We start from the raw sequence: 26,737 nt of genomic DNA on the forward strand, positions 1-26,737 counted from the left end.
TTAGAACCAACACATCTAGAACAAACTCTGGCTTTCCCTCTCATGCTGCTCCTCCTGATACTTTCTCCACTTCACTTCATGGCAACCCCATTTTACTAAAGCAATGAGTGCGACCTCGATACTACTTCTCTCATACCTCTGTCCAATCCACCAGCGAATCCTGTTGGCTCAATTTCATGAATATACCTGTGTTACTGGTGAATGACAGGGTTCTTGTCTTCGCACAAGAAAGAATTCAAGCATGAGACAGAGAGTAGTGGAAGGTAAAATAGCAAGGTTTATTAGAGAAGTGACATCAGTAAGAACAGATGGGCACCTCTCCAGACAGAACCTGAGAGAGAGTGCCCAGTCGCTCAGACTGGGGGAGAGTGGGGTTACGTGGTTGAGTGGAGAGAGTACACCTGGGCAGGCCAGGCCAGGCCAGGTGAGCAGCTCAGCATAGAGGCAGAGGGCTGAGCACGCAGTCCAGTTGAGGCCAGGGGTTTTTAAGGAGATGGGTCTTTGTCTTCACACATCTCTTCCTGAAACAAAGGATTTTATGGATGTAAATATTAAGAAGCTTCTATCTGGGTTTTCCCCTGAAGGTATCAGACAGGAGGAAGCTGTCCTAACCCAGGATCTGGAGCAGGGTGTTTGAAATGCAGATACTGGGCTGCATCTGCAAGATTCTGGAAGATTGTCAGGCAGAAGGGGTGGGGACCCCTACCCGGCAGGTAATCGGGTAGGAGGGGGCAGGGCAGGATGCTAATACTGGGCTGCCCCTGAACCGTTATTGGGATGACTTTGAGATGCAGATGCATATGCTGGACATAGATGTCTTTTCTTTAGGCCTTTGTCACACCCACATAAGCTCATATCTGACTTCCTAACACCTAGGGTTGACTACTTTTCCCCACCTCCACTGCTCTCCCCATCTTGTCCAATCCATGATTAATTCCCCCTTGGATTATTGCAGTAGCATTCTGCTCCACAGTTAAGCTCAGCAGCCAGAGTGCCCTCTCTAAATTGTAAACCAGAGTATGTCGCCCTTCTACTAAAAACTCTCCATTGGCTTTCATCTTGCTTGGAAGATGAGGTAAACTCTTGACAACTGGGCCCCAGGGCACTGAGCTACCTCAGGGTTTCCACGTTCCACTGCTTTCTGCCTGTGACCCTTGATACAACACTTCTGGAATATTCCTGCTTCTGGGTCTTTGCACTTGCTCCTTCTGCCTATCCCCATGTTTTCCCTCCCAGTATTCACATGATTCTCAACCATCTCCTTCCCCTCTGTGCTCAGATGTCTCTTTATCAGAGTCCTTTTCTGATCACCTGTAACAGGGCACTTAAACAAATTGTGGAAAAATGGAATTAGAAGATGCTTATTTTGGTGCAGAAATTTTAAAGCCCATGCACATTTTCATAACATGCACCTTTATGAACTTTCTGAAGATCCCCCCATTTGTAACATAGTCTCCTACCTCATTACCCTTTTTACCCTGTTTGTTTCCATAGCATTTAACACCACCTCATGTATTACATAGTTGTTCATGCACAGGGTGTCTCTTCCCACTGCAAGATATTAGGAACAGGGATTTCATGGGAGCTGCTGTACCCCATCTTTTAATAATGCCTGGCATTTAATAAGTGCTTAATAACATGCTTGTTGAGTGAAGTGATTAGTATAGAATATTGCATGTTGGAAATTATTTCTTCCACTTTTAACAAAATTGTAACAATAAATCTAAAATGTGCAGCTGGATTGCTCTGCGTCAGGAACCACGCTAAGCGTGATATTTGCGGCTTGTAAACTTATTTTCATTGATAAGAGTTCATGTTCTCTACGGCAGGCCCAGAAGGCCCAAGCTCAGCAGGAGCTCCTGGGCAGAGCAGGAGGCAGCCCTTAAGAGAACACCCTGAGCAAGCGGGCTGCGGATAGCATTGTGGGTTGGGCCCCGCCGGTAGGCCTGGGGTCTAAGCCCCCAACCTCCCGGGCCCTTCCACGGTGGCGCCCGCTCCGCCGGTGCCTTGCTCCCGGGCGAGCCTGACCGCGGTGGCGCCGGGTGGGTGCGGGGCGGAGTCTCCGCGGCACTTCCCGTGCTGAGCGGCTCTCTGGTTGGAGGCGCTAATAGCTCGACTCGAGTGGCGGCTGCCCGCCCACTCGCTGGGGACGCCTTGGTCCACTCCAGCTCCGCCCTGCACCGACGCTCCGCAGGCGGTCAGTGCGGCTCGGGACTGTGGCCAGGGACGACGGCCCCAGGTGAGTGCGGGCCCCGCTGCGCCGCGGGGTGCGGGCCCGGCCTGCAGCCCGCGGTTCCGTTGGTAGAGCCGCACCCGGCTCGGGGTGCAGCCCTCGCGCCCAGCGTCTCTGCACCAGGACCCGGGCGCCTGTTGCCCTGGTGGCTGCGGGTGTTTCCTGCGGCCGGCGGCCTGAGGCCGGGGTCGTCTCCCGGGCACTCGGGAGACAGCTGGGGCGCGCTGGGGCCGGTGGGGCTGCGCCGAGCCCCTTGACCTCGGGGACTGCCGCGGCGCCACCTTGCCAGCTGCCCTGCTTGCGCGCGGTCCTGCGGTCCCGTTATCCCCTCGGGACAGCCTGCCCTCCAGACCGCGTCAGGCTTCTGTCCTGGTTAAAGTACCCGCGATCCCGCTCTTTGATCCGCTGACACTTTGCTCCCGGTACTTACCTTGGGAAAACCTCGGGTCCCAAGAACCGGACTTAATGGTACCTACCGCCTTGGGATGGGTGGAGGAGTCGTGGACAGCAGCAGTGCTGCTTGCGGTGTCCGGCGCCGGAGCTTCCACAGGAGCCATAATTCTTGTTATTCCTAGAAAGCCCTTTTCTTCTGCCGCTGAAATGTTGGGCCGCCCCCTCCCAGTTTTGGAGCTCTCGCACGTGCATCTCATAGGTTCTGGCAAATGGTTCAGACTCTACCCTGGGACTGGGGTGAACGGAGCAGACATTGGTTGAATTGCGAGGAAGCCAGAACACACACACACACACACACACACACACACACACACACACTCTTCAGCTTAGAGGGTTTTTTCCTCCTTTGAGTGACTCATACCATGACTTGACTAAACGGTAGAGAAGGTAGAGAAACTAAGTGTTGTTTGAAAAGCATGTCCAGCTGTGTAGGTTGAGCTGTTAGTTCTACCAGGCAGCTGGTCCAGGTTCCCTGGCTGTGGCGCTTCCTAGAAAGCAATTATTGCTCACCTTTTAATCTCTCCCTTTTAAGTCCGCTCCTTCTTCTCTACTGGTAATGGACTTTTGGGGTGTTAGTAGTTGCAGGAACAAGTAGCCCCGTGCTGAACAGACCTACACAACTACCCTTGAGAAATATGAACTTGTAAGTAAAAATAATGGGCTTGCTTTGCCAAAGCAGACTCACCGTAACGTTTGCTCTTGTCTAGAATTTTGAGAAAATAACACCAAGAGGAATCTCATCAACAGAAGGCCATCAGTTCACTTTGCAATTTCCTGAGAATGAACTTCTTAAGACGTGTGGAATACTTAGTTTAAGTGCAAGTCAAAAAAAAAATAAATAAGCCCAGCAGTATAGAAGTATTACTGGGCATATTTCATTTATACAATTTGCTGCATGAGTTCTGCTGTGTGCAAACAGGTGTGAAACCATCAGTTCGTTCAATAGTGTGAACCTGTACATCACACCCAAAAGATGTCTTGTGGTTGCCCCTTTGTAATCTTTTCCTCTTTCTCTCCAGGCAACCATGGCTCTGCTTTCTGTCAATATAGATTAAGTTGCATTTTCTATTGTTTTCTTTCTTTTTTTTTTATAAATAGGATCATACTTTTTTGGTCTTCAGATTTTTTTTAAATGTTTTATTTGTTTATTGGAGAATTAAAGTTACAGCCAGAGGGAGAGAGAGAGAAAGGTCCTCCATCTGCTGGTTCACTCCCCAAATTGCCACAACAGCCGGAACTGGGCCAGTACAAAGCCAGGAGCCCAGGAGCCAAGAGCTTCTTCCAGGTCTCCCCAACAGGTACAGGGGCCCAAGCACTTGGGCCATCTTCTACTGCTTTTGCAGGCCATTTGCAGGGAGCTGGATTGGAAGTGGAGCAGCCAGGACATGAACTGGTCCCCATTTGGGATACCGGCGCTGTAGGCAGAGGCTTAGCTTGGTAAGCCAAAGCACCAACTTCTGGTTTCACTCAGAGTAATTATTTTGAGGTTTATCTATATTATTGAATAGTATGTATGTATCACAATGTGTCCAGTCAAGCATGTGGGTTTTTCCAGTTTTGAGCTGTTACACATATAATTGCTTTTATATGAAGGAACTTCAAGAAGTTCATAGAAAGACGAAATTAAAAGAAAAGTTGGGGCTGCAGCTGTGGCATAGGAGGTAAACCTGCAGCGCTGGCATCCCATTTGGGTGCCAGTTACTCCACTTTGGATCCAGCTCTCTGCTAGCCTGGGAAAGCAGTAGAAGATGGCCCAAGTGCTTGGGCCCCTGCACCTGTGTGGGAGACCACGAAGAAGCTCTTGGCTCCTGGTCTGGGATCCTTTCAGCTCTGGTCATTGGAACCATTTGGAGAGTAAACCAGTGAGTGGAGGACCTCTCTCTTTCTGCCTCTGCTTCTCTGTAACTCTGCCTTTCAAATTACTAAATAAATGTTTTTTTTAAAAAAAGAGAAGTTTATTTGTTGCAGAAAATTGGAAATCCATGCATAATTTTTTTGTAATCTGCATTTTCCATAAACTTTTTGAACACTCTTCATATGCATGGACTTCAAAATTACTTTTGCACAAATAAACTTTTAATCTCATTTTACCTGAACTTGAAGTACCCTCAGACCAGTCATTATGGAAGCATAAATGCATGCCTCTATTTAAGTTATTTTATTTATCTTTAACATGTGGGAGGCCTGGTCAGGAGCCTCAGCTTTTCCTTGAACCATCTGGGTGTGTTTAGGGAAGGCAAAACACCTTTAATTTCTGAGATTTTTGCTGTGCGGTGATTTTGAGACATTACTTCCAGAAGCTAAGATGATCTTTGTCGATGATTGAAGAGTTTCAGAAGGGGGCGGGGGTAGACTTCTTCTTTTCTGTTCTCTTGTAGGTTTTCTTTCATTTCTCTTTCTCCGCCCTTGATTGACACATTGGAATGCTGACATAATTTTGGGCAAGAGCAGAAGTGAATACATGGTAGGAGGAGATAACAGTTAACCTTGGCTGAAGTTAAAGATGCTTCCATTGCAAAAGGAGGAGAAGAGGTGGGTAATTTTGTGACTCTTGTTTCTCAGCCTGTCCCATTTTTAAGTCCTGTCTTTTTGTTATTTCTCTGGTTAGGAGGAAAATGCTTTTCTTTTCCAATGGTCACATGTTATTTGGGGGTCGTAGGTGGGGAAGGTCTCAGTAAATAAGAATTCTTCATTTTCTGCTTCCAAATATGGCTGGAGACATTTGTTTCATATTTTCCCTTTGTTTAATTTTCACTTGCCCTACATCTGGCTCAGAACATTTCTGGGAGCGTAATCTGCCAACATATTTCAGTTTAGTAAGATTTGGCCATTTAACAAAGGACTATTTCATACAGAATGAAAATGCAGCTCTTGGTGTTGGTGGCCTGCTTGGTCCTTGGGACGTGGCATTCTGAGGGATCTAGTATAAAGCCCACATCTGTGGATCCTGAAGTCTACATGAATGTGGTGAGTACATCAGAGTCATGAGCTATAAAAATGCCTTTGTGACAGATGTTGCTATCTTAATCCAGTTATATGGGTACCCAAAGCCAGAATTCTAATCTGTTTATACTTCATTATGTTTTTCACTTTCTCCGAATCTTAGATTGTTTTTGCTAGACTTTTCCCACCAAGTAATATTTAACAAACCTCATCTTGCTGTTAAAACTATACATTTCTTTTTTTTTTTTAAAGATTTATTTATTTATTTGAAAGGCAGAGTTATGCAGAGGCAGAGGCAGAGAGAGAGAGAGGTCTTCCATCTGCTGGTTCACTCCCCAAGTGGCCTCAAGGGCCGGAGTGGGCTGATCTGGAGCCAGGAGCCAGGAGCTCTTGGTCTCCCATGCTGATGGAGGGGCCCAAGCACTTGGGCCATCTTCTACTGCTGGATTGGAAGCAGAGCAGCCAGGTCTCAAACCGGCACCCATATGGGATGCCTGCACTGCAGGCGGCAGCTTTATGCGCTACGCCACAGCACCTGCCCCTACGTTTCTTAATAAGATATTTTTATTAATTCATTTCATTTTTAAGTCTCACTGAGTTTAAAGACCAATAAGAATGTGGCAAAACTTCATTGACATTACATATTGAGTGCTGGTTTTAGAATTCATTGAACCAAGATTCTGATAAAGGATGTCCCAGGAAAATCCTTCAATACGAAATTAAAGTATCTGAAAAAAGTTTGTTAGGACGAAGAAAGAAAAATAAGTTATTGATTAATTGAAGCACCCCAAAGTTATTAATCCTAAGTAGACAAAAAGAATGTTTAAATACCTCATTTAGGCATAAAACATTGGAAAAATACAAAATATTAAAGAAAGCAACATCTTTAAATGCTGATGCTATCTCTTGAAGAATCAAGAGATTTCTTAGTGAGCCAAGAGGGTGTGAGCTGACAACAAGGTACTCAAGGTAAACTTCCACTTCTTATCCCAAAGCTTTTCTTTTCTTTTTCTTTTTTTTTCTTTTTTTTTTTTTTTTTTTGACAGGCAGAGTGGACAGTGAGAGAGAGAGACAGAGAGAAAGGTCTTCCTTTTTGCCATTGGTTCACCCTCCAATGGCCGGCGCGGCCAGCGCGCTGCGGCTGGCGCACCGCGCTGATCCGATGGCAGGAGCCAGGAGCCAGGTGCTTTTCCTGGTCTCCCATGGGGTGCAGGGCCCAAGCACTTGGGCCATCCTCCACTGCACTCCCTGGCCACAGCAGAGAGCTGGCCTGGAAGAGGGGCAACTGGGACAGAATCCGGCGCCCCAACCGGGACTAGAACCCGGTGTGCTGGCGTCGCTAGGCGGAGGATTAGCCTAGTGAGCTGCGGCGCCGGCCCCAGAGCTTTTCTATTACCTTCCCCCTTTAAAAAAATTTCTTCCTTTAAGAACAAAAACATTATCTTTTCAAGTATTTATGATAGGTGGACATTTAGCTACATAGATCTTTTGCATAATTAAATTAATCTTTCATATCCCACTGAACTCCTGATTCATGATTGCCCTGTGGATTGTTCCCTATAGGAAAGTGTATCTGATCATAATTCCTTGCTTTTTCAGCTTTTCTTCACTTTTACCTTGGCATTCTAATGTAAAGTTTTTAGTTACTGACTAAAAACAAATGAATTTTTTATACTTTATTTCCCAGGATGGAGCTTCTTAAAAAAGGAAAATGTTTTATACTTTGACAGGACTATCTGGCGTACTTTGAAAAAAGAGAGTTTATCTATTCCTGGTAGGCAAAATGGAAGCCATGAGGCCCAAAGCTATGGTAAAGTTAGAAGTACTTGATACAGAACACCCTAAAATGGTGGAACCAACATTTAACCAACCTGTGAATAGGTAGACTTTTCTCTTGTTATGCAATGTTGGCATCTAGATGGAACAGATTAAACATTTAGTAACAATGGATGTCTTAAGTAAAGCCCAGAAAATACCATCAGCATTCTGCTCTCCTTTGCCTGTCCGTGTGTGCACAGTTACTTCAGAGTCTGTCCTGTTTTCTGTCTCCAGAGTGAAATCATCAGTCACTGGGGATACCCGGCCTTGGAGCACTACGTGGAGACAGAAGATGGGTACATTCTGTGCCTTCACCACATCCCTCATGGCAGGAAGAACCACTCCGACAAAGGTTGGGAGTTTTCTGTGTTGAGAGCATTGCTGGAGTTTGGACAGCTTTTACGTCATTAACCAAGTTCAGTTTTAACTTGAAAACATTGAAATAGGATTATTTTTATATTGAAGTATTAAGTGTGTTGCATTTATACAAGGCATGGAGAAATACCTTTTTCTTTTAAAGAAATAAGGACAATCATCTAATTTCGTATTTTGCCTAAAGGTTCAAGGTCAGATGTATTTGAGACTATGCTAAAATCTCAGTTTTCTTTGATGAGGAAGCATCTGGTTTAATGAAATGTATTCATCACTATGTGGATGGCTTTTGCTATTTGAAAATTATTTAAATTTTTGAATAACTGATGTCACATGGTCTAAAAATCAAGGAAAACCAAAAGATACAGAGCAAAATACTTCTGAGAATTCTCATTCTTAACTTCCCATCCTTCTAAAACCTCTTCATTTTTAGCCTCTTTATCTCCAAAAATCTTCTTAGAAACACAAACATAGATCCTTGTTTTTCTTTTGCCTCCTTTTCAAGTTAAGAGGTCTTCAGAAACCTTGTATGAAATGTAAATCATGAAAAACTATGTGTGGATTCCGAAGTTTTTTGGGCACCAAAATAATCTTATCTTTTAATTCCATTTTTTTCCACAATCTCTTTGAAATGCCCTCATATAAAAGGTGGCATATAATGTACACTGTTTTATTCTTTGAATTTTTTCCTTAATAACTTGGAAATCTTCCCATACAATATATAGTGCATTTATCCCACAGATACATCAAATTCATCTATATAGATATATCATAATTAAACAAGCCTTTCATTAATGAGTATTGATGCTATTTATAATCTTATGCCAATGAATATTACTGCTGTGAATATATGTGCAAGTTCATTTATAGGATATATTCCCAGAAATAGAATTTTTTGGTCGGAATACATGTAAACATCTGATTTTAATAGGCAAGGGTGAATTGCCTTCCACATGCACTTGTTCTGAAAGCTACTTTTGCTAGGAATATATCAAAGTTATTGTATCTCTGGCTAAAAAATATAAGAGATATAAACATATGTTCATGTATATAATTTTTTCTGTCACTTATTTTATAACTCAAGCAAAACTACAGATTTCAGTGCAGGGAAGGAATTTCTAGAAAGACTACTTGAAATTATTAAAACAAATATCAGAATAAGAGATCCTTACTCAGTCATCTCTCCAGATGTAGCTTATTTCTTAGCATCTTTTCTTTCTGGAAATTTTACCTGGGAAATTCAGGTTTAGATTAAGGTATTTTGATATCTCTTCCTTAATTAAAGTTTTACATGGAAAGAATAGCCCCTCTCCCTTTTCTTCTCTCTCTCTCTTGTGGGGAGCAATCCGGACTAGACTGAGTTGCTCGAATTAGGACTTATTCTATGCATCTGCTCTCCCACAATATGGCGCTGGGAGAGAAGTAAACAGCTTCCGCACAGCTGCCTCCAGTTCAACCAATTAACTGTAGGACTTGCTCCTGATTGGAGAGCAGCGTACTCAGCCGAGTTGGGATTGGCGGAGGAGGGCTATAAAGGAGGAGAGAGACGGCATGCACCAGGAACATCTATGGGGAACATCTAGCTGAGGGAACATCTGAGGAACCCCTGAGAGCGCCGGCCGGCGGTGTGCCGCTCCCCTGCGGAAGTGGGGAATGCGGCCAGGGGGAACTGCCCTTCCACGGAGGTGGAAGGGATAGTAGCCAACCCGGGAAGAACCAGCAGCAAACCCGGGGAGGGCCGAGCAGACGAAAGAACAACGCAGGGTCCTGTGTTGCTCCTCCACGAAGAGGGGGAGCGACACTCTCTCTCTCTCTTTTTTTTTTTTTTTTTTTTTTGCCTCAAAGCAAACTTAAAAACCTCCAGTATCAGTATGGGCTTTATATCATTATCTGCTTTTTATCTATTGTGGTTTTTCCAGAGTGAGAATCTAAGAGAACGACCCTGTATATAGATTTCAGACTGTAAAGCAAGTAAAATATGGGAGTTGATATTTAGCCTGGTGGTCGAGGCACACATGTTCCATAGAGTATCTGTGCCGATTCCCAGCTCTCCATCCTGACCCTGGCTTCCTGCCAGTGCATACCCTGAGAGGCAGTGGTGATGACCTGGATTGAGTTCCCAGCTCCCGGCTTCAGCCTGGCCCAGTCCTGGCTGTTGCAGGCATTTGAGGGTGAAGCAGCAGATAGGACTTTTCTCTTTCTCTGGCTCTGTCTCGCAAATAAAGAAACTTTTGAAAGAAAAATATGCATTGGTATTACTTCTCTTAAAAGGAATTTTTGGCTAATAAAATTAACAGTGTGAGTCCTTGTTAAAAGGCACTAAGAATTCCAGGAAAAGCATTCTGAGAGAATGCCCCTGCTCTTTACCCTGCAGGATTCTTTATTTTCTGTGTGCAGTTAAAGCACGTGGAACCGTCTAGTCTACATGTCCCGTTGCAGGGGAAGGCACGGTGCCCTGGAACAGGAGGAAGGTGTGCAGGAGTCTTGATCGGCTCCCGCGTGGCAGAAAGCAGCTTAGAGGATCTCAGGGCAGACCTGGGTCTGCCCTGCCTGCCTGTGTGCTCTCACGCCTGGGGGTCTCAGGCTCTTCCTCTGAGAAAACCGTCTCACTTAGTCATTCTCACTCTGGTTCTGTGGTTAGATTTCTTCTCTTTCTGGCAGAGGTGTTGGAGGGTGGGAAAGTGGATGCTGTTGGTCTTCAGCAGGGGGAACACAGATGGAACGTACTCTGCGGTAAATCTGGCCGTGGTATTAGCCACCATCTTCTCTGTTCCTGCCACCCCCATAGGGGATCAGGGAAGAGGCCGTAGAACTCCGGCTTCGAGCTAACTGCAGAGGGGAGCTTTCCAGGAAATCCATGACGAGTCACTCGGTTCTGGAAGGGAATTTTGAGTTTTCCTAAGAACTGCCTAGGTGCTCTTCTGACAGGTTGCAGTTCCTTGGTCCAAGGAAGAGCCTGGGACAGAGGCCCTTGCTGACCTTTATCCCAGCTCAAGAGCAATGACGTGAGTGGTGTGACTTTGGTTCCTTTAAAGTCAGACTGATAAATAATAAATAAATAAGCAAAGTCCTTCAGTCATCAAGAGGAACTCTCCCAGGCCTGCCACTTCCCCTCCAGTCTTCCTCCTCTATTAATAGCACGGTCATTCTCCCAGTGACGTGGCCTGGGCTCCCACCCTGAGCACTGTCAGGTTCTCTGTAGGCAAGCCAGGTTAGGCTGCTTCAGCTTATCCTTTGCTTTGCTTTCCCTGACCTCCACCCTCCCTTAGGCTGCTGTCACCATATAAAATAAGCTCAGAAACACAGAGCCTCACGCCACTGCCATTTCAAGACTCCTTGTACAGTAAAAAAGAGAATTACAGAAGAGGAAATTGAGTCTGCTTAAAATTTAAGAAATTAGTACTTTTAATATATCCCCCAAATAATGCCATGTACCTATACTGGTTTGTATGTTTTTAAGATTATTTTTTTAACTTGAAAGGCATAATGATAGAAGGAGACAGAGATTTTCCATCTTTCCATCTGCTGGTTCATTTCAGATGTTCACGATGACCAGCACTGGTCCAGCTGACACCAGGAGCCAGGAACTTCATCTGGGCCTTGTCCACACTGAGGGCAGGGGTCATCTGCTGCTGCTTTCCCAGGCACATTAGCAGGGAGCTGGGTTGAAAGTAGAGCAGGTTGGACCGGAACCGATGCTTTTATATGTAATATCAGTGCAGCTTAACTCACTGCACCTCAACACGGGCCCCCACCTGTACTATGTACAGGCAGTTACAGGACATCTTAACATGTTAACCATTCATTGCCAGCACACTCCTTGTGGAACCCGACTTGCCCCTGAGTGATAGCATATTTTGGTCCCATTGCAGTGGGCCCCTGTGACTATGCATATAGGCTCCCTTGGAGATAATCGGAGGTTCTTCATGAGCACGGGGTTGAGCCATTTGGTTCCTGTGTCACTGGCTTCTTAGAAGCTCCGCCAGCCTCCAGTTCTCATCTGTCCTGTGTGGTTTTGCCACATGAAGTTTTCTAAAGCCCAGATGCAGGTACATGTTTTTTGCCATCAAGTCATCCTCAGGGATGTAATGAATACACATTTTGTCCTTGCTGCTGTGTGTAACTTTGACCCCTATTCCATACAGTAGCAGTTTCTGGCTACCTCTGGAGTGTATGTGTGACCTTTCCCACTTGTTGTATTGAGCTGGGCTTGCATTTTGCTAGCTCCTTAAGGGAACTGAAATTCAGAAATTAATCACTCATAGGGAAGTGGTTCTATTTTCATCTGCTCAGCCTTATTTCAAAAAGTCATGAGATTTTAGCACTGGAAGAACCTCAGCTTCTTGCCTGGGTAAACTCCCCTGGTGAGTTCTAAGTTTAAAAAAAAAAAAAAAAAACCTCTTAGGACTTGGAAGCTGTGTTGTAAACCAAGTTCCTCATTTTACTGGGAGAGAGAGCCTTTTCAAGAAGGAAAAGATACTTGCCTCAGGTTGAAGGGTAATGGCCCAGCCAGTCACTCTACTGATTTCAGTGTGCTTTGAGCTAGAGAGCGTGGTGTTACCTAATAAGTATTAAGCAAGTTGATCCCATGATAGTCATATTTTTATTGGGTAAAGAGAGAGAAATACATGAAACACACAAATAGCAATAATGTACAGGACAGATTTACTCTTGGCCTAACTGGGAAATTGGCCAGTGGTCAAAAAACACCATAGTGGCACTTTGATGGCTAGGAAGTTACTCCTGATGGCCCAGTGGGAACAATGCCCTTCCAGGCTGGCAGCCACCAGAAGGCAGCCCAACTGTGCTGTTGGCAGAGACTCTCCATGGTTGTCCAGTGAGCATTTTGAGTCACAAGTAGACACTCACAACATGGCTTGCTGGTTCCGTTTTGGAAGGATAGATTATCGACCTGCATTTTGCTTTGTTTCTTTTTCTTCTTCTTCTGTTTTTTTTTTTAAGATTTTTATTTTATTTTATTTGAGAGGCAGAGTTACAGAAAGGTCTTCTATCCGCTAGTTCGCTCCCCAAATAGCCACAACAGCTGGGACTAAGCCAGGCCAAAGCCAGGAGCTAGGAGCTTCCCCCGGGTCCTCCATGTGGATGCAGGGGTCCAAGGACTTTGCCATCACTTGCCGCTTCCCCAGGCACATTAGCAGGGAGCTGGATCAGAAGTGGAGCATCTGGGATGAACCAGCGCCCATATGGGATGCTGACTCTGCAGACAGTGGCTTAACCTGCCGAATCACAATGCCTGCCTCTTGCTGTTTCTTTTAGGAGTTTGTCTGGTTTCTGAATTTTTTTTTCCTTTCCAGAAACTCTTCCCTTTTATAGATACCATTTTATGAGTAAATTCAGTGCACTTTAGGAAGCTTCATGTAGGGTTCCACCACCCACCACACATTCCCTTCCCCCATAGTTCTAAACAAATGTGGATTCATTAATCCACGCCTGAGCTCGGTGACTGGGAGGGAACTGCCTCAGATCCTTTGCCTAACTGAGCAACTTGAGTTAGTGTCACCAGGCACTTTGTCTCGCAGACCCACATTGTGGCTAGAGCAAAGGGACAGGGGCCGCTGGGAGCAAAGAGTGTGCTCTGTCCTGCCCCTTCCTCTGCCCCAGCGCTCGCTCCTTCTCCCAGCACTTAGTGCTCTGGTTCTTCCTCTGCCTACAATTCAAAAGTCACTTCTTCAGGGCAGATTTCCTTAGCCACTCACATCAGGCCAGGCCCCTGGCTACATGTTCTCAAAGTTTTCTGTGTATTTATTTCACAACAGTTAAGACAGTGAGTAAGAACTGTGGGCAGTGTGAGTGTGTGAGCTCTGGCTTTCTCACTGGACCTTAAATTATGTGGAGGCCTAAGGCTTTTCTGACTCGTTTGTTTGGTAATCGCCCAAGGTTTCTGCCTACCCAGGACTTCCCCTGCAGCCTTCCTGCATCTGGGATGATAAGTGTTACAACTTCATAGCGTTCTTTGCTCAAGGCCACATCAGCTTAAGGATTCCCTGCCTCTGGTGTCAAAGGTGCCCACAAACACAGATTGAGGTCTTCCTGTGGTAGGCCGTGGAGGTTGGGTTGCCTGGGAGTTAACTGTGAGCATGGTAGCAGCTGCCAGCCTATGTGTTAAGTTCCAGCTCTACTGCTTTAGCTATGTGAGCTTGGGGATTTATTTAACCTAAGTATTAATTTTGTTATCTCTTACACTAGCAGAATAATAGTCACTACTTTTAGGTTATTAATGAAATTCAGATGAAATAGGCCCATGGAGTATCTACCTAGTTCAGATAGGAGCTGTAGTTTCATATGTTGTGATGGATTTTCTGGTGGTCTCTGGTATCTGCTGTCTCAGATTCCAGCCTGCCCCGACAAGGAGTGTGTTCTAAACAGAGAGCTACATATGTCAGGATCTGTTTACAAGTAGAAGGTGTTGACCCAAGAAATGTCTTCAGCAGGACTGTGCCTGGGGTCAGGCAATAAGCACCATCGTCTCTGGCCAGGTGTTGCCCATAAGAGCTTCACTCTCTGGACCTCTTTGCTTCTTCCAGAGCTATACGATTTGCACATCCAGCCAACGATGAAGCCCCGTGAACCGGAGTTGTCCTAACACGAAGCTGTCTGAGGCTAGGCTGTGGTGGCGTTGAGGGGCAGCGGAAGGCAGGAGGGCAGTTTGGCAGGGAGGTGACTGGCACTTTGGTGTCACATGACCTGGGTTTGCTTCCCAGCTCCGCCATATGCTAATTGTGTTTACCCCAGGGGCAAATGATTTTTCCTAAGACTCAGAATCCCCTCAGTAGAACGCTGTCCATGGTGCAGCGTCACCCTGGGCATCCTGAGTTCACTCTGATTAAGGCAACGCCCTGGAGAGCACAGCTGGCCTCTGCGTGTGCGTGCATGTGAATATGTCATTTTGTTCTCCTTCATTGCTTCATTTATCATCAGGGCATTACTACCTTTGCGTGCTGGACTTAGCATGAGGAAGTGCCTGTGACAAAACAGACCAGACCACTGCCTCCGTGTGGCCCGCTGACCGTAGAGGCTCAGTGGCCAACAGTGGGGAGAACAGCTTTTTGAGGGGTGAGAGGGCTTTCCTCCTTGTTCTGTGATGCTGGTTCACTCCAGCAGGTCACCCCTTTTAACAGGGGGACTGTGAAGTGGAAGCGCAGGGGTTTGGGCAGTGTGGGCACATATCTTTCTGAACGTATTCAGTAGAGACCAAGTGCTGTGCCCTGTGTCTCCTGTGAGTCATTGAATGAATTCTCACGAACTACAGAGATATGAGAACTCTTGGGGAAATTGTTGTGGTGCAGTGTGTTAAGCTGCTGCTTGCAACCCATGCTACACCAGTGTCTCATGTCAAAATGCTGGTTTGAGTCCCGACGGCTCTGCTTCCAGTCCAGCTTCCTGCTAATGTGTCTAGGAGAGCAGTGGATGATGGCCCACCTGCTTTGGCCCCTGCCGCCCATGTGGAAGACCAGGATGGAGTTTCCGGTTCCTGGCTTTTTCCTGAGCCAGTCCTTGCTGTTGTGGACATTTGGGGAAGTGAACCAGCAGATTAAAGATGTCTCTCTGTCTCTCCCTCCCTCTCTGTCACTTTGCCTTTCAAATTAATTAATTTTTACAAAAAAAAAAATCTCTCATCCTGTTTTACCCATGAGAGACAAGGTTCATAGGGTCAATTAACTTGTCTGAGTTACAACAGCTGGTTGGTAGTAAAGACAGGAGTGATCAGCTTGTAATTCAATTCCTCCCCCACTCTGTCAGGTCTGTGACCACAGTGACCTCCCTAACAAAGTCAGAAAAGTGATTTATAAGAGAACCTGCTAGTCTGCTTCTGTTGCATATAAGTTCCTGGGGTGAATGCTTTGGAGATAAGCCTCTCCTTATTTATAAGAAGACTTAGCAAAGTTCACAGAGAAAAGGAATTATTATTATTTTTTTTTCTTATTTGACAGATAGAGTTAGACAGTGAGAGAGAGAGACAGAGACAGAGAGAAAGGTCTTCCTTCCGTTGGTTCACTCCCCAAATGGCCGCTACAGCCAGAGTTATGCCAATCCGAAGCCAGGAGCCAGGTGCTTCCTCCTGGTCTCCCATGCAGGTGCATCCTCCACCGCCCTCCTGGGCCACAGCAGAGAGCTGGACTGGAAGAGGAGCAGCTGGGACTAGAACCGGCGTCCATATGGGATGCTGGCGTTGCAGGCAGAGGATTAGCCAAGTGAACCACGGCGCCAGCCCCTGAGAAAAGGAATTAAAACATGTTTATTTTACTGTAAAAATATTTAAAGTCCATGCATAATTTGTTTCATAAACATCTTCCCTGGTACTCCAGGAAATAACAGGCACTATGACCAAGGCTTTTTACTAAAGTTATTTGCTGATAGTAGCTGTGGTTTGACTGTGTCCTATGAAGTTCATCCCCAACATGACAGCATTGGGAGATGGAACCTTTAAGAGATGATTAAGCCATGAATAAGTGCATTAATGGATGCATGAATTCCATTATTGTAGGAATGGGTTTCTGATAAGAGGATGAATCTCACTCCCTTCCCCTGTCTCCTCTGGCCTGTGCTTTCCTGGTTTCCCACCTTCTCCCATGGGGTGAGGCGTCAGAAGGCCTTCACCAGAAGTGGGCTTCTTTTCTTTTTTTCTTTTCTTTTTTTTTTTTTTTTTTGACAGACAGAGTGGACAGTGAGAGAAAGAGACAGAGAAAGGTCTTCCTTTTGCCGTTGGTTCACCCTCTGATGGCCGCCGCAGCCGGCGCGCTGCGGCCAGCGCGTTGCGCTGATCCGAAGCCAGGAGCCAGGTGCTTCTCCTGGTCTCCCATGTGGGTGCAGGGCCCAAGGACTTGGGCCATCCTCCGCTGCCCTCCTGGGCCATAGTAGAGGGCTGGCTTGGAAGAGGGGCAACCGGGACAGAATCTGGCGCCCCGACTGGGACTAGAACCTGGTGTGCCGGCGCCGCAGGCAGAGGATTAGCCTATTGAGCCACGGCGCCAACCAAGAAGTGGGCTTCTTGCCCTTAGATTTGGCTTCTTCTAGAACTTGAAAACAAATCTTGGTTCCTTAGAAATTAACAAATCTTGGGGCAGGCATTATGGCGTAGCAGGTAAAGCCGCCATCTGCAATGGCATCCCACATGGGTGATGGATTGAATCCTGGCTACTCCACTTCTAGTCCAGCTCCCTGGGAAAAGCATTAGAAGATGGTCTAAGTGCTTAGGCACCTGTCATATATGTGTGAGACTCTGATAAAGCTCCTGATTCCTGGCTTCAGCCTGGCTCAGCCATGGCCACTACAGCCACCTGGAGAGTGGACCAGCCGACGGAAGACCTATGTCTCTCCCTCCCTGTCTGCAACTCTGACTTTCAAATAAATAAATAAATCTTAAAAAAGTAAATGACCAGCTGGAGCCACGGCTCACTAGGCTAATCCTCTGCCTGCGGTGCCGGCACCCCGGGTTCTAGTGCCAGTTGGGGCACCGGATTCTGTCCCAGTTGCTCCTCTTCCAGTCCAGCTCTCTGCTGTGGCCTGGGAAGGCAGTGGAGGATGGCCCAAGTGCTTGGGCCCTGCACCTGCATGGGAGACTAGGAGGAAGCACCTGGCTCCTGGCTTCGGATTGGCGCAGCACGCCAGCTGTAGCAGCCATTTGGGGGGTGAACCAGCGGAAGGAAGACCTTTCTCTGTCTCTCTCTCTCTCTCTCACTGTCTAACTCTGCCTGTCAAAAAAAAAAAAAAAAAAAGTAATGACCAGATTTCAAGTATTCTGTCATTACTTAGCAACACAAAGCAGATGAAGACAATAGTTTTGGGGGCTTTTTTCTGAAGCCAACTCTTCAGACTAAAATTACACTGTAATAGTTCACTCAATAGCCCTGTGTTTTGCAGCAGTGAAAGTCTCTTAATAATCTTTGAAAGGAGGCCCTAGAACTGTCTTTAAGAGCCTGCTAGAGGCTCACCAGTGGTGTCCATGTGAGAGTGGCCTCTGCATGGACATTGCATGCAGTACACTCTTCTCTGAGCCAACTTGGTAGAGCTGAGAGCTGGCCGCACCCCACTTCAGAGAATCTCAGTGTGATCTCACCCATGGGATTCAGAGTAGCCAAGGGAGCTAGCCGCAGACAAACATCTCCAAGCTCTGTCCTTGGAGTTCCTGATTTCCTGTCAAGGCCAGGGCCTAGGTCAGGAATGTGTGTGTTTTATAAGCACCCCACCACTCCCACCCAGGTGACTTCACTGTTTAGCCACTTTGGGGAAATGCTGCTTAGTTGGTTATGAAATGGGCAAGTATAAGCCAGATATTTGTGTCCACTTTAGTTTTTTTTTTTTTATTTGACAGATAGAGTTAGACAGTGAGAGAATGCCAGAATGGTTGCAGGGTTCTCCTTTGGTAGGTGAAGCAAGTGCAGGAAGCCTCTTGACCCCAAGGCCTTTGGGGTTCCGAAGCCTATCTTAGGGATTATTGTGACAGTCCTTGTACTGGGGGTTTGTCTAGTCTAGAATGGGGGACCTTCTATGCTGGGTGTTGAACTTCTCTGAACTGTCTCATCTGTCCACCATTCAGGGAGGCATCAATGGAGGGGGGATTCTCACTTTGTATCGCTGAGTACCAAGTCATGGAAATGTGTTTGCCATATGCAAGGTCCTTGTTGCTATTGAGTCTAGAACCTGACATTGCAAGAGGAGAAGGGTCCCTTCCAGGACTTGCAGCACCTGTTCTAAACTGTCCTGGAAGGTTTGGGATTATGCAGCCTCCTCAGATCCAGCCAGAAGCCTGTGTCTCCCTTCAGAATGAAACAAGCCAGTAAGCCTGGGCCAACAGGCTAGGGAGAGCCTTGTAGGTCCTGGACATGGCACAGAACCTCATGCATTGATCATCCAAGGAGTTAGTATTCAAAGGCAGAAATTGAGGCCTGACCTGAGAGCTCCTAAGGATGGATCCCAAGAAGCCAAATGTTTAACAAGATCCCCTGGAAGTCTAATGAACAGCCAGATTTAGGAGCCACTGGATAGACTCTGAGTAAGTGCTCAGTACACAAAATACAACAGATATTTCATAAAGGGGTTTATGAAATCCTTGAAGCCCATGGAGGGTTATATCAAAATTTAAGAACTCAGACTAGAAGCGAAGCTCAGAGGACACTCGTGGGGCCCTGCTACCCTGTGGTTTCCCGGCTTTCTGTTCCTTAGTAAGGCTAGACAGTGGGTGGTAGGTGCTGGGCCCAGGAGACAGTGCCTACTTCTGAACACTGTGTCTACCATTAATGCATATAAAATGATGGCGTGGTTCCTTAGCCACCTTGTGCCTCAGACTCCTCATCAGAAAAATGTGTTCAAGTCCCTGATTATATTAGTGTCCTGTGGCTATATAACCAACTACTGTGGATATAGTGATTGGAATCTGCATAGATTTGTCTTAGAGTTCCAGAGTTCAGAGTCTTAAAACTGAGATCTTGGCAGGGCTGTGCACCTGCCGTTGGTCCTAAGGGAGGATGAGTTTTCTTGCTGTTGTTAGCTCCCAGAGGTTGCCTGCACTCCTTGGCTCTTCCTCCGTCTTGAACCAATGGTGTACGTCTTCCCTTTTCTCTGTCACTCAGATCCTTTCCACCTCCCCTTCATGAGGAACCTTGAGACTATGTGATACTACTTGAATAATCTTAGATGCTGTCCCTGTCTCAAGTTCCCTAATCACATCTAAGAAGTTCCTTTTGCCAGAGAGGGTAACATATTCACAGGTCTTGGGAATTAGGATATGCGTGTCTGGGGAGCCATTGTCCCACATGCAACAACTCAGAATTGTTGGTGACTGGTCTAAGATGATGTGTGGAAGGAACTTAGCATAGTACTACCACAAAATCAATGCTTAGTGTGCTTTTGCTGGGAGTTTGGTTAGATTACCTATGCAAAAGAATACTAGTTCATTTTATCTTTCTTCACAGTGCTTGTGTTCTAAGGTTTTACTACATTTGTGTATTTGTTTCCAGGGAATATTATTTATTGAGCTTTGCTATCTATCAATCGCCACGTCATCCTCATAACTTTAGGAAAGTACACCTGTAGTTCAGACAGGTTGAGTAAATCCAACAAGGTTCCCTAGCTAATAAGAACCGAGGTCTGTCTCATGCAAATGCCTTTGAGTGTCTTTGTATTTATTTGTTTAGAATGTATTTGAAAGAGAGAGAAAGAGAGAGAGAGAGAGAGAGAGAGAGAGAGAGAGAGAGATTTCTTTTTTCTTTTTTAAAGACAGAGTTACAGAGAGAGGTAGAGCAGAGAGAGAGGCCTTCCATCCACTGGTTCACTCCCCAGATGGCCGCAACGGCCAGAGCTGCACCAATCTGAAGCCAGGAGCCAGGAGCTTCTTCCGGGTCTCCCGTGTGGGTGCAGGGGCCCAAGGACTTGGGCCATCTTCTGCTGCTTTCCCAGGCCATAGCAGAGAGCTGGATCAGAAGAGGAGCAGCCGGAACTAGAACCAGCACCCATATGGGATGCCGGTGCTTCAGACAGAGGTTTTAACCTGCTGTGCCACAGCAGCGGCCCCATAGAGAGATTTTTTTCCATCAGCTCGTTTACTCCTCAAATGTCTGAAACAGCTAGGGCTGAGCTAGGCCAAAGCAAGGAACCAGGAACTCCATCTGGGTCTCCCACATGGGTGGTAGGGACCTAAGTACTTCAGCTATCACCTGCTAACTCCCAGGATGCACATTAGCAGGGAGCTATTATCAGGAGTGGAGCCACGATGTAGGTGTCCTAAGCTCTGTGTAAAATACGCACCCCAAATGACCTCATCTTTACCTCCTCTTTGTTCTTCATTTCAGTTCTGCCCAAGATCTCAGCTGGTTTCTCACAACTGTCTTTTGAGTGTGGAGGAGTTCCAGCTGGACTAGTGTCCAGTGCCTCTTTAGCAACAGGAACTCTTCCACCCACTGGGTCATGTTCCTCCAGGGTAGCTGTGGGCTCAATGAGTCACCCCCTCTACCCTCCTCCCTTGCTTGGTCCTTATCAGGGAGGCAGCGTATTGCAGGGCTGTCTCTAAGCTGCTCCTCTGTGGCAGCTCTGGGCTAACAACGTATGTGACTATGATAAAGTCATTTGTCCTCTCTGGGCCAAAAAATTAGCCCTTTCCCCCTGCTCTTCTTGAGGCAACTACAATTGAACAGTGAATTAATTTTCATGATTCTTATTGTCAATTAGACCTATTTATAATTTCAAGATTTTTAAAAATTATTTTTCATATTTTGCCAGTTGATTATGCTCTTCTTCATTGAAATCCAGAGTCTACTCATAAAAGGCTCTATCTACCCCAGTGCTTTTTACCTATAACTTTCACAGTAAATTTAGTCTTGTTCAGGTAGCAATAAGATGATTATTGGAAGGCAAATCAATATACACAGAGCAGCGCCAGTCTTGGCCTATTTGCTTTCTGTTGTCTCCCTACAGGTAATGGGTCACCTACAAGTGGCCCTGGCACTACAGAAGCTTGCAATTTTGTAATTTTTCTGAATCATAGTCATTTTGTACTCTGGCTGTAGTGGGGAGGTCCCACTGTTTCAATAGATAAGGAGAGCAGGACTCCCCATGTTTCACAACTCCAGGGACCATTCAGCTATGTCAACAGTGCCTCCTGGAGTTGTCTAGTAGAGATTATCTTGCATCAGAGGAGCTGTCATTTAAAAGCAATTTATGAATTGCCAAATATAACCTGTCTTTTATGTTCATATCATGCATTCAACCAACCACAGATCAAAAATATTAGGAAAAAGACTGTTTTTGCACTGAATGTGTATAGAATAGACTATTTTTTCTTATCAGTCCCTAAACAGTAGAATATAGCAACTACTTACATGGTATTTACATTTATTACATATGCTAAATAATCTGAAGGTGATTTAAAGAAGATGTGAAGAGGTGTGTGAGTTATACACGGGTTTGCGTACTGTGCCATTTAATATAAGGGGCTTGAGATGTGCAGATTTTAGTATGCTTGGGAGGTCCTGAAACTAATGCCATATGGATTAGGACATTAGCAGAAATTAAGGTTATTTAGATCTTTGGGTCTCCTGCTCATATGGGATCAATGTTGAATGTCCTTGGAAAACAAAATTGTCTTTAGAAGTCAAAAATGTCCTATGGTCCAGCATGAGACCTCAAGGCTGTGAGATATGGACTTCTGTGTGGCTCAAAGGTATGTGTTCTTGTCAACAACACATTTTTTTAAGATTTATTTATTTGAAAGACAAAGTTAGAGAGAGAGAGAGATCGTCAATCTGCTGGTTCATTCCCCAAATGGCTATGGTGACTGGATATGGGCCAGGCTGAAGCCAGGAGCCAGGAGCTTCTTGTGGGTCTCCCATGTAGGTGGCAGGGGCCCAGGCACTTGGGCCATCTTCTGCTGCTTTCCCAGGCCCATTAGCAGGGAGTTGGATTGGAAGTAGAGCAGCCAGGACCTGAACTGTTGCCCATATGGGATGGTGGTGCTGCAGACTGTGGCTTACCCCACTATGCCACAACACCAGTCTCCACATTGTTGTTTCTGTGGGAGTAACTTCTCTGATCAAAATTACTGTATTGGGTGTGTGTTTGTTAATGAGGTAGACATCACCACTGTCATTGTTGTCTATGAAAGATTATTCAAGGATGCTTATGGTAATATTTAAAGGATATAGGACCCTAACTACATTGAAAAACTTTTTTCAATTCACTCTCAGTCTCATAATCTCAACAGATTACTCTTCCTATTTTCCCTTGATGGTTTAGACTCTTCTCATTAGTGTACTGTATTTTTGCAACCTGTAATCTAGAGTAGTCTGTAATTTTGTATTTTACTTTTTTCCTTTTCAAAACTAAGTAATGAGCTTATTTTGTGCTGTTACTGTCCTTGTCAATGTCAATGGCTTTTCATTGCACCAATGCGCTTTCACTTCACTATTTGACCTCTTGACAATTACTTATTTCCTGGGTTTCCCTATTATAGAAAATGGGCAGAAGGCACAAAGAATTCTTACTTGTTCACTTTGACCTATATGTCAGTCACTATGCTAGATACTTATCTCATTTATTCTTCTTGATTATTTATGGAACTGAAACTCAGACTGGTTAAGCAACTTCGTAATAGGAGCTGATTTATTGAACTCTTCCTGTGTGTGAGGTATTTTGCTAAAAACTTATCTACAATATTTCATATCTCATTCCCCTTATGATACATGTGAGGGGTTTTTAAAAAGTTTATGGGAAATGCATATTACAAAAAAACTATGCATTGATTTCAAAATTTTTTTGTACCTAAGTACAGTTTTTGATTCCAATTTTCTACAAATATGTTGAAGTACCCTTGTGCTCTTAGTTGGTGTTCAATAAAAGTTTGATGAATGATTGAACAGTATCAACCTTGTAAGTAGCTTGAGGTCAGATTTCTTTGGTTCACAAGTCTTTTTTCTTGCTATTTCAGTGTCTTAGTACAAGTGAATGGAAAATAAATCCATACACATAACACATACATATGTACTTATGAATTTGTATGTGTATGTGATATTTAACCATTTTGTTCAACTTAAATGTTTTACTCAAAAATTTTTTTAGGTTCACAGAAAAATTGATTAGGAGGAACAGAGATTTCCTATATCCCAGTCCCTACACAAACATAACCTCCCCCATTATTGACATCCCATAACAAAAAGATACATTTGTTACAATTGATGAACTACAGGTTCACTACCAATGTTGCAAGTTCAGTGGGCTTATAGAGGGGGATAATGACAGGTGTCCATCATTATAGTATCATACAGAGTAGTTTCACTGCCTTCTGTACTCTACTACTCACCCCTGGCAACCACTGATCTTTTTATTGTGTCTCCGGTTTTGTCTTTTCCAGAGTGTCCTACAGAATGTAGTCTTTTCAGATTGGCTTTTTTTCTAGTATGTGCATTTAAGTTTCCTGCATGACTTTTCCTGGCTTGATAACTCATTCCCTTTTAAGGATGAATAACATTACATTGTCTAGATGCACCACAATTTATCCACTCATTTGCTGAAGGACATCTTGTTTACTTACAACTTTTGGCAACTGTCAGTGGAAGTGCTATAAACAGCCAGGTGCAGGTTTTGTGTGGACCTGAATTTCCAACTCCTGTGGGCAAATTATCAAGGAGCACAATTGATTACTCGACTATATAAGATTATGTTCAGTTTTTTTTTTTTTTTTTGACAAGGCAGAGTTAGACAGTGAGAGAGAGAGAGACAGAGAAAGGTCTTCCTTCCTTCCGTTGGTTCATCCCCAAAATGGCCACTACAGCTGGCGCACTGTGCCAATCCAAAGCCAGGATCCAGGTGCTTCCTCCTGGTCTCCCATGCAGGTGCAGGGCCCAGGGACATGGGCCATCCTCCACTGCCTTCCCAGGCCACAGCAGAGAGCTGGACTGGAAGAGGAGCAACCAGGACAGAATCCAGTGCCCCAACCGGGACTAGAACCCGGGGTACCGGCGCCACAGGTGGAGAATTAGCCTAGTGAGCTATGGTGCCAGCCCAATTATGTTCAGTTTTGTAAGAAACTAGCAAACTGTCTTCCAAGGTGCTTGTACTATTTAGTAAGCCTATCCACAAGGAATAAGTGTTCCTGGTCCATTTCCTTGGTAGTAATAGATTTTGTCAGTGAATGTATAGTGTTATCTCATTATGTGTGATCTTTCTTTGTTTCTTTGTTTTGTTAGGAATTTTGTGAAAAATGCAATTATTAAATCAGATTTTAAAAATATCTTCTAAGTTCTTACAAAAATATTAAAATGTTCCTTTGTTGGTGAAGTCCGTATATTTTGTTACTAGACATGCAAAAATAATCCTGTTTTGCTGCTACCTTGCCAGCAATATTTTTAAATGTTTTCATGTTTTTACTGACATTATATAGGAGTACATTGCTATCAGTATTTTTATTTGCTTCTATATTATTATTTGCTTTGGGATCTCTTACGGATTATCTGATAAGTAAGATAGTATGTATTGAAGTGTGGCACTGCTACCTCCTAAACCATGCATGTTTTTCAGGTCCAAGACCGGTTGTCTATCTGCAGCATGGCTTTCTGGCAGATTCTAGTAACTGGGTCACCAACCCTGCTGACAGCAGTCTGGGCTTCATTCTGGCTGACGCTGGCTTTGATGTGTGGATGGGGAACAGCCGGGGAAACACCTGGTCTCGGAAACACAAGACTCTCTCAGTGACTCAGGATGAATTCTGGGCTTTCAGGTGTGTCGAAGTGATTGTGTCATGGGCCTTTGTCCCCTCAGAGCAGGCATACGGCTTTCAGCAGGAGAAGCCGAGAGGTGGGGAACGCTGAGCTTGGATGAGACGGCAACTGATGTCTCTTAAAAGTTTTAAAAGTTGAAAAGAGTGTTGGCCAGTGCCGCAGCTCAATAGGCTAATCCTCCGCCTGCAGCGCCGGTACCCCAGATTCTAGTCCCAGTCGGGGCGCCGGATTCTGTCCCGGTTGCTCCTCTTCCAATCCAGCTCTCTGCTGTGGCCCTGGAAGGCAGTGGAGGATGGCCCAGGTCCTTGGGTCCTGCACCGCATGGGAGAACAGTAGGAAGCACCTGGCTCCTGGCTTCAGATCGGCGCAGCGTGCTGGCTATAGCGGCCATTTGGGGAGTGAACCAAAGGAAGGAAGACCTTTCTCTCTGTCTCTCTCTCTCTCTCAATGTCTAACTCAGCCTGTCCCCCCCCCCCAAAAAAAAAAAAAAAAGAAGTTGCAAAGAGTATAATAAGTTAGTAAATGATTATATTAAAATTGCGTTCAGTTAAGGGTTATTTTGTCATTCTTGCTGGTGTGGAAGCTGCTGGGTCAATGTTTCTCGTACTCCAGAAGCCTGTACTCTAAATTCATCTCTCCAGAAATTCTCCTCTCATTCTTACTTGTACCTCTACTGATTACTATTTGTGTGGCATTGGACAGATCACAGACACCTATCTCATGAGGTCATTGGGGTCTTAGAGGAGAGGATACAGTGAAAGAACAGGCACAGTGTAAGTGCTTGTTATCAGCTGCTCATTTGTCCCTGAATGTCAAAACTGCACACTCATGTGCCCCCCCCCACACACACACACATAGGGTCAGGGCTGTCTTGGTGCCAAGTATTAGAGAAGGTTAGCACCTTGGACACCTAGAGCTCTAGGCTTGCCTCTATTTGTAATAAAGCCACCCTAAGAACATGAAACTCAAGAATGAGAGTTGTTAACTAAAACTCATGTAAAACATGTTTATTATAATATTGTTTATAATACTGAAATCTACTCAAATGCACCCAGTAGTCAATGGACAAAGTGTGGTAATTTACATAACAGAATGAGAATGAACAGCCTACTTACTCCTCTGTGCACCCACGTCAGTGAAGCCAGGAATGGAAGAATAGATACTATACAATACCAGTCAACGAAAAATTTTAAAATGAGTTAAACTAATTTATGTTATGAAAAATTAGGATCATGGCCACCTTTGGAGGCACAGCTGGAGAAAGCCCATGGAACTTCCGTGATCCTGGTAACATTCAGAATCCGGAGCTCCGTGCTGGCCTACCCCGCTGCATTCAGTTTGTTGTAACACATCCAAATGTGTGCTTAGGGTGTGTGTGCTCTTCTATTTCAATGATCGAGTTCCTTGTTTGGATTCCAGTTTTGATGAGATGGCAAAATATGACCTACCAGCTTCAATTAACTTCATTCTGAATAAAACTGGCCAAGAACAACTGTATTATGTGGGTCATTCTCAAGGCACCACAATAGGTACGTATGGAATAAACATTGGAACTGGGTACGGAGTCTTTATTAGAGAATTTGCATTTGTTCTTCAGAGTGAGATACTGTAGGAAGTTAGTTCAAATACAGTCTTTTAAATGCCAAGCAGAACTAGTCAATGGGAAAAGGAATTTTGGTGGTAATCTTTC

The 26,737-nt window shown here is 45.1% G+C and overlaps 1 protein-coding gene and 1 long non-coding RNA gene across 2 annotated transcripts in view; one reads left to right on the forward strand and one right to left on the reverse strand.

Moving 5' to 3' along the window:
• Positions 1 to 253: 253 nt before the first annotated feature.
• LOC127484218 (uncharacterized) lies at positions 254 to 3,009 on the reverse strand. The gene is made up of 2 exons (XR_007911043.2): positions 2,710 to 3,009; positions 254 to 521 (listed from the first exon to the last, which is right to left on the reverse strand). It is a non-coding gene; the product is annotated as an uncharacterized lncRNA (long non-coding RNA).
• The window catches only part of LIPA (lipase A, lysosomal acid type), a 40,630-nt gene continuing 15,976 nt past the window's right edge, over positions 2,084 to 26,737 (forward strand). Inside the window, exons 1-6 of the mRNA XM_002718498.5 lie at positions 2,084 to 2,239; positions 5,065 to 5,218; positions 5,542 to 5,653; positions 7,682 to 7,799; positions 24,848 to 25,046; positions 26,467 to 26,576. Of these exons, the coding sequence (XP_002718544.3) occupies positions 5,190 to 5,218; positions 5,542 to 5,653; positions 7,682 to 7,799; positions 24,848 to 25,046; positions 26,467 to 26,576 (568 nt within the window). The 5' untranslated portion in view covers positions 2,084 to 2,239; positions 5,065 to 5,189. The remainder of the gene's footprint in view (positions 2,240 to 5,064; positions 5,219 to 5,541; positions 5,654 to 7,681; positions 7,800 to 24,847; positions 25,047 to 26,466; positions 26,577 to 26,737) is intronic.

Source organism: Oryctolagus cuniculus, chromosome 15 (assembly GCF_964237555.1).
Source record: "Oryctolagus cuniculus chromosome 15, mOryCun1.1, whole genome shotgun sequence".
NCBI lineage: Eukaryota > Metazoa > Chordata > Mammalia > Lagomorpha > Leporidae > Oryctolagus > Oryctolagus cuniculus.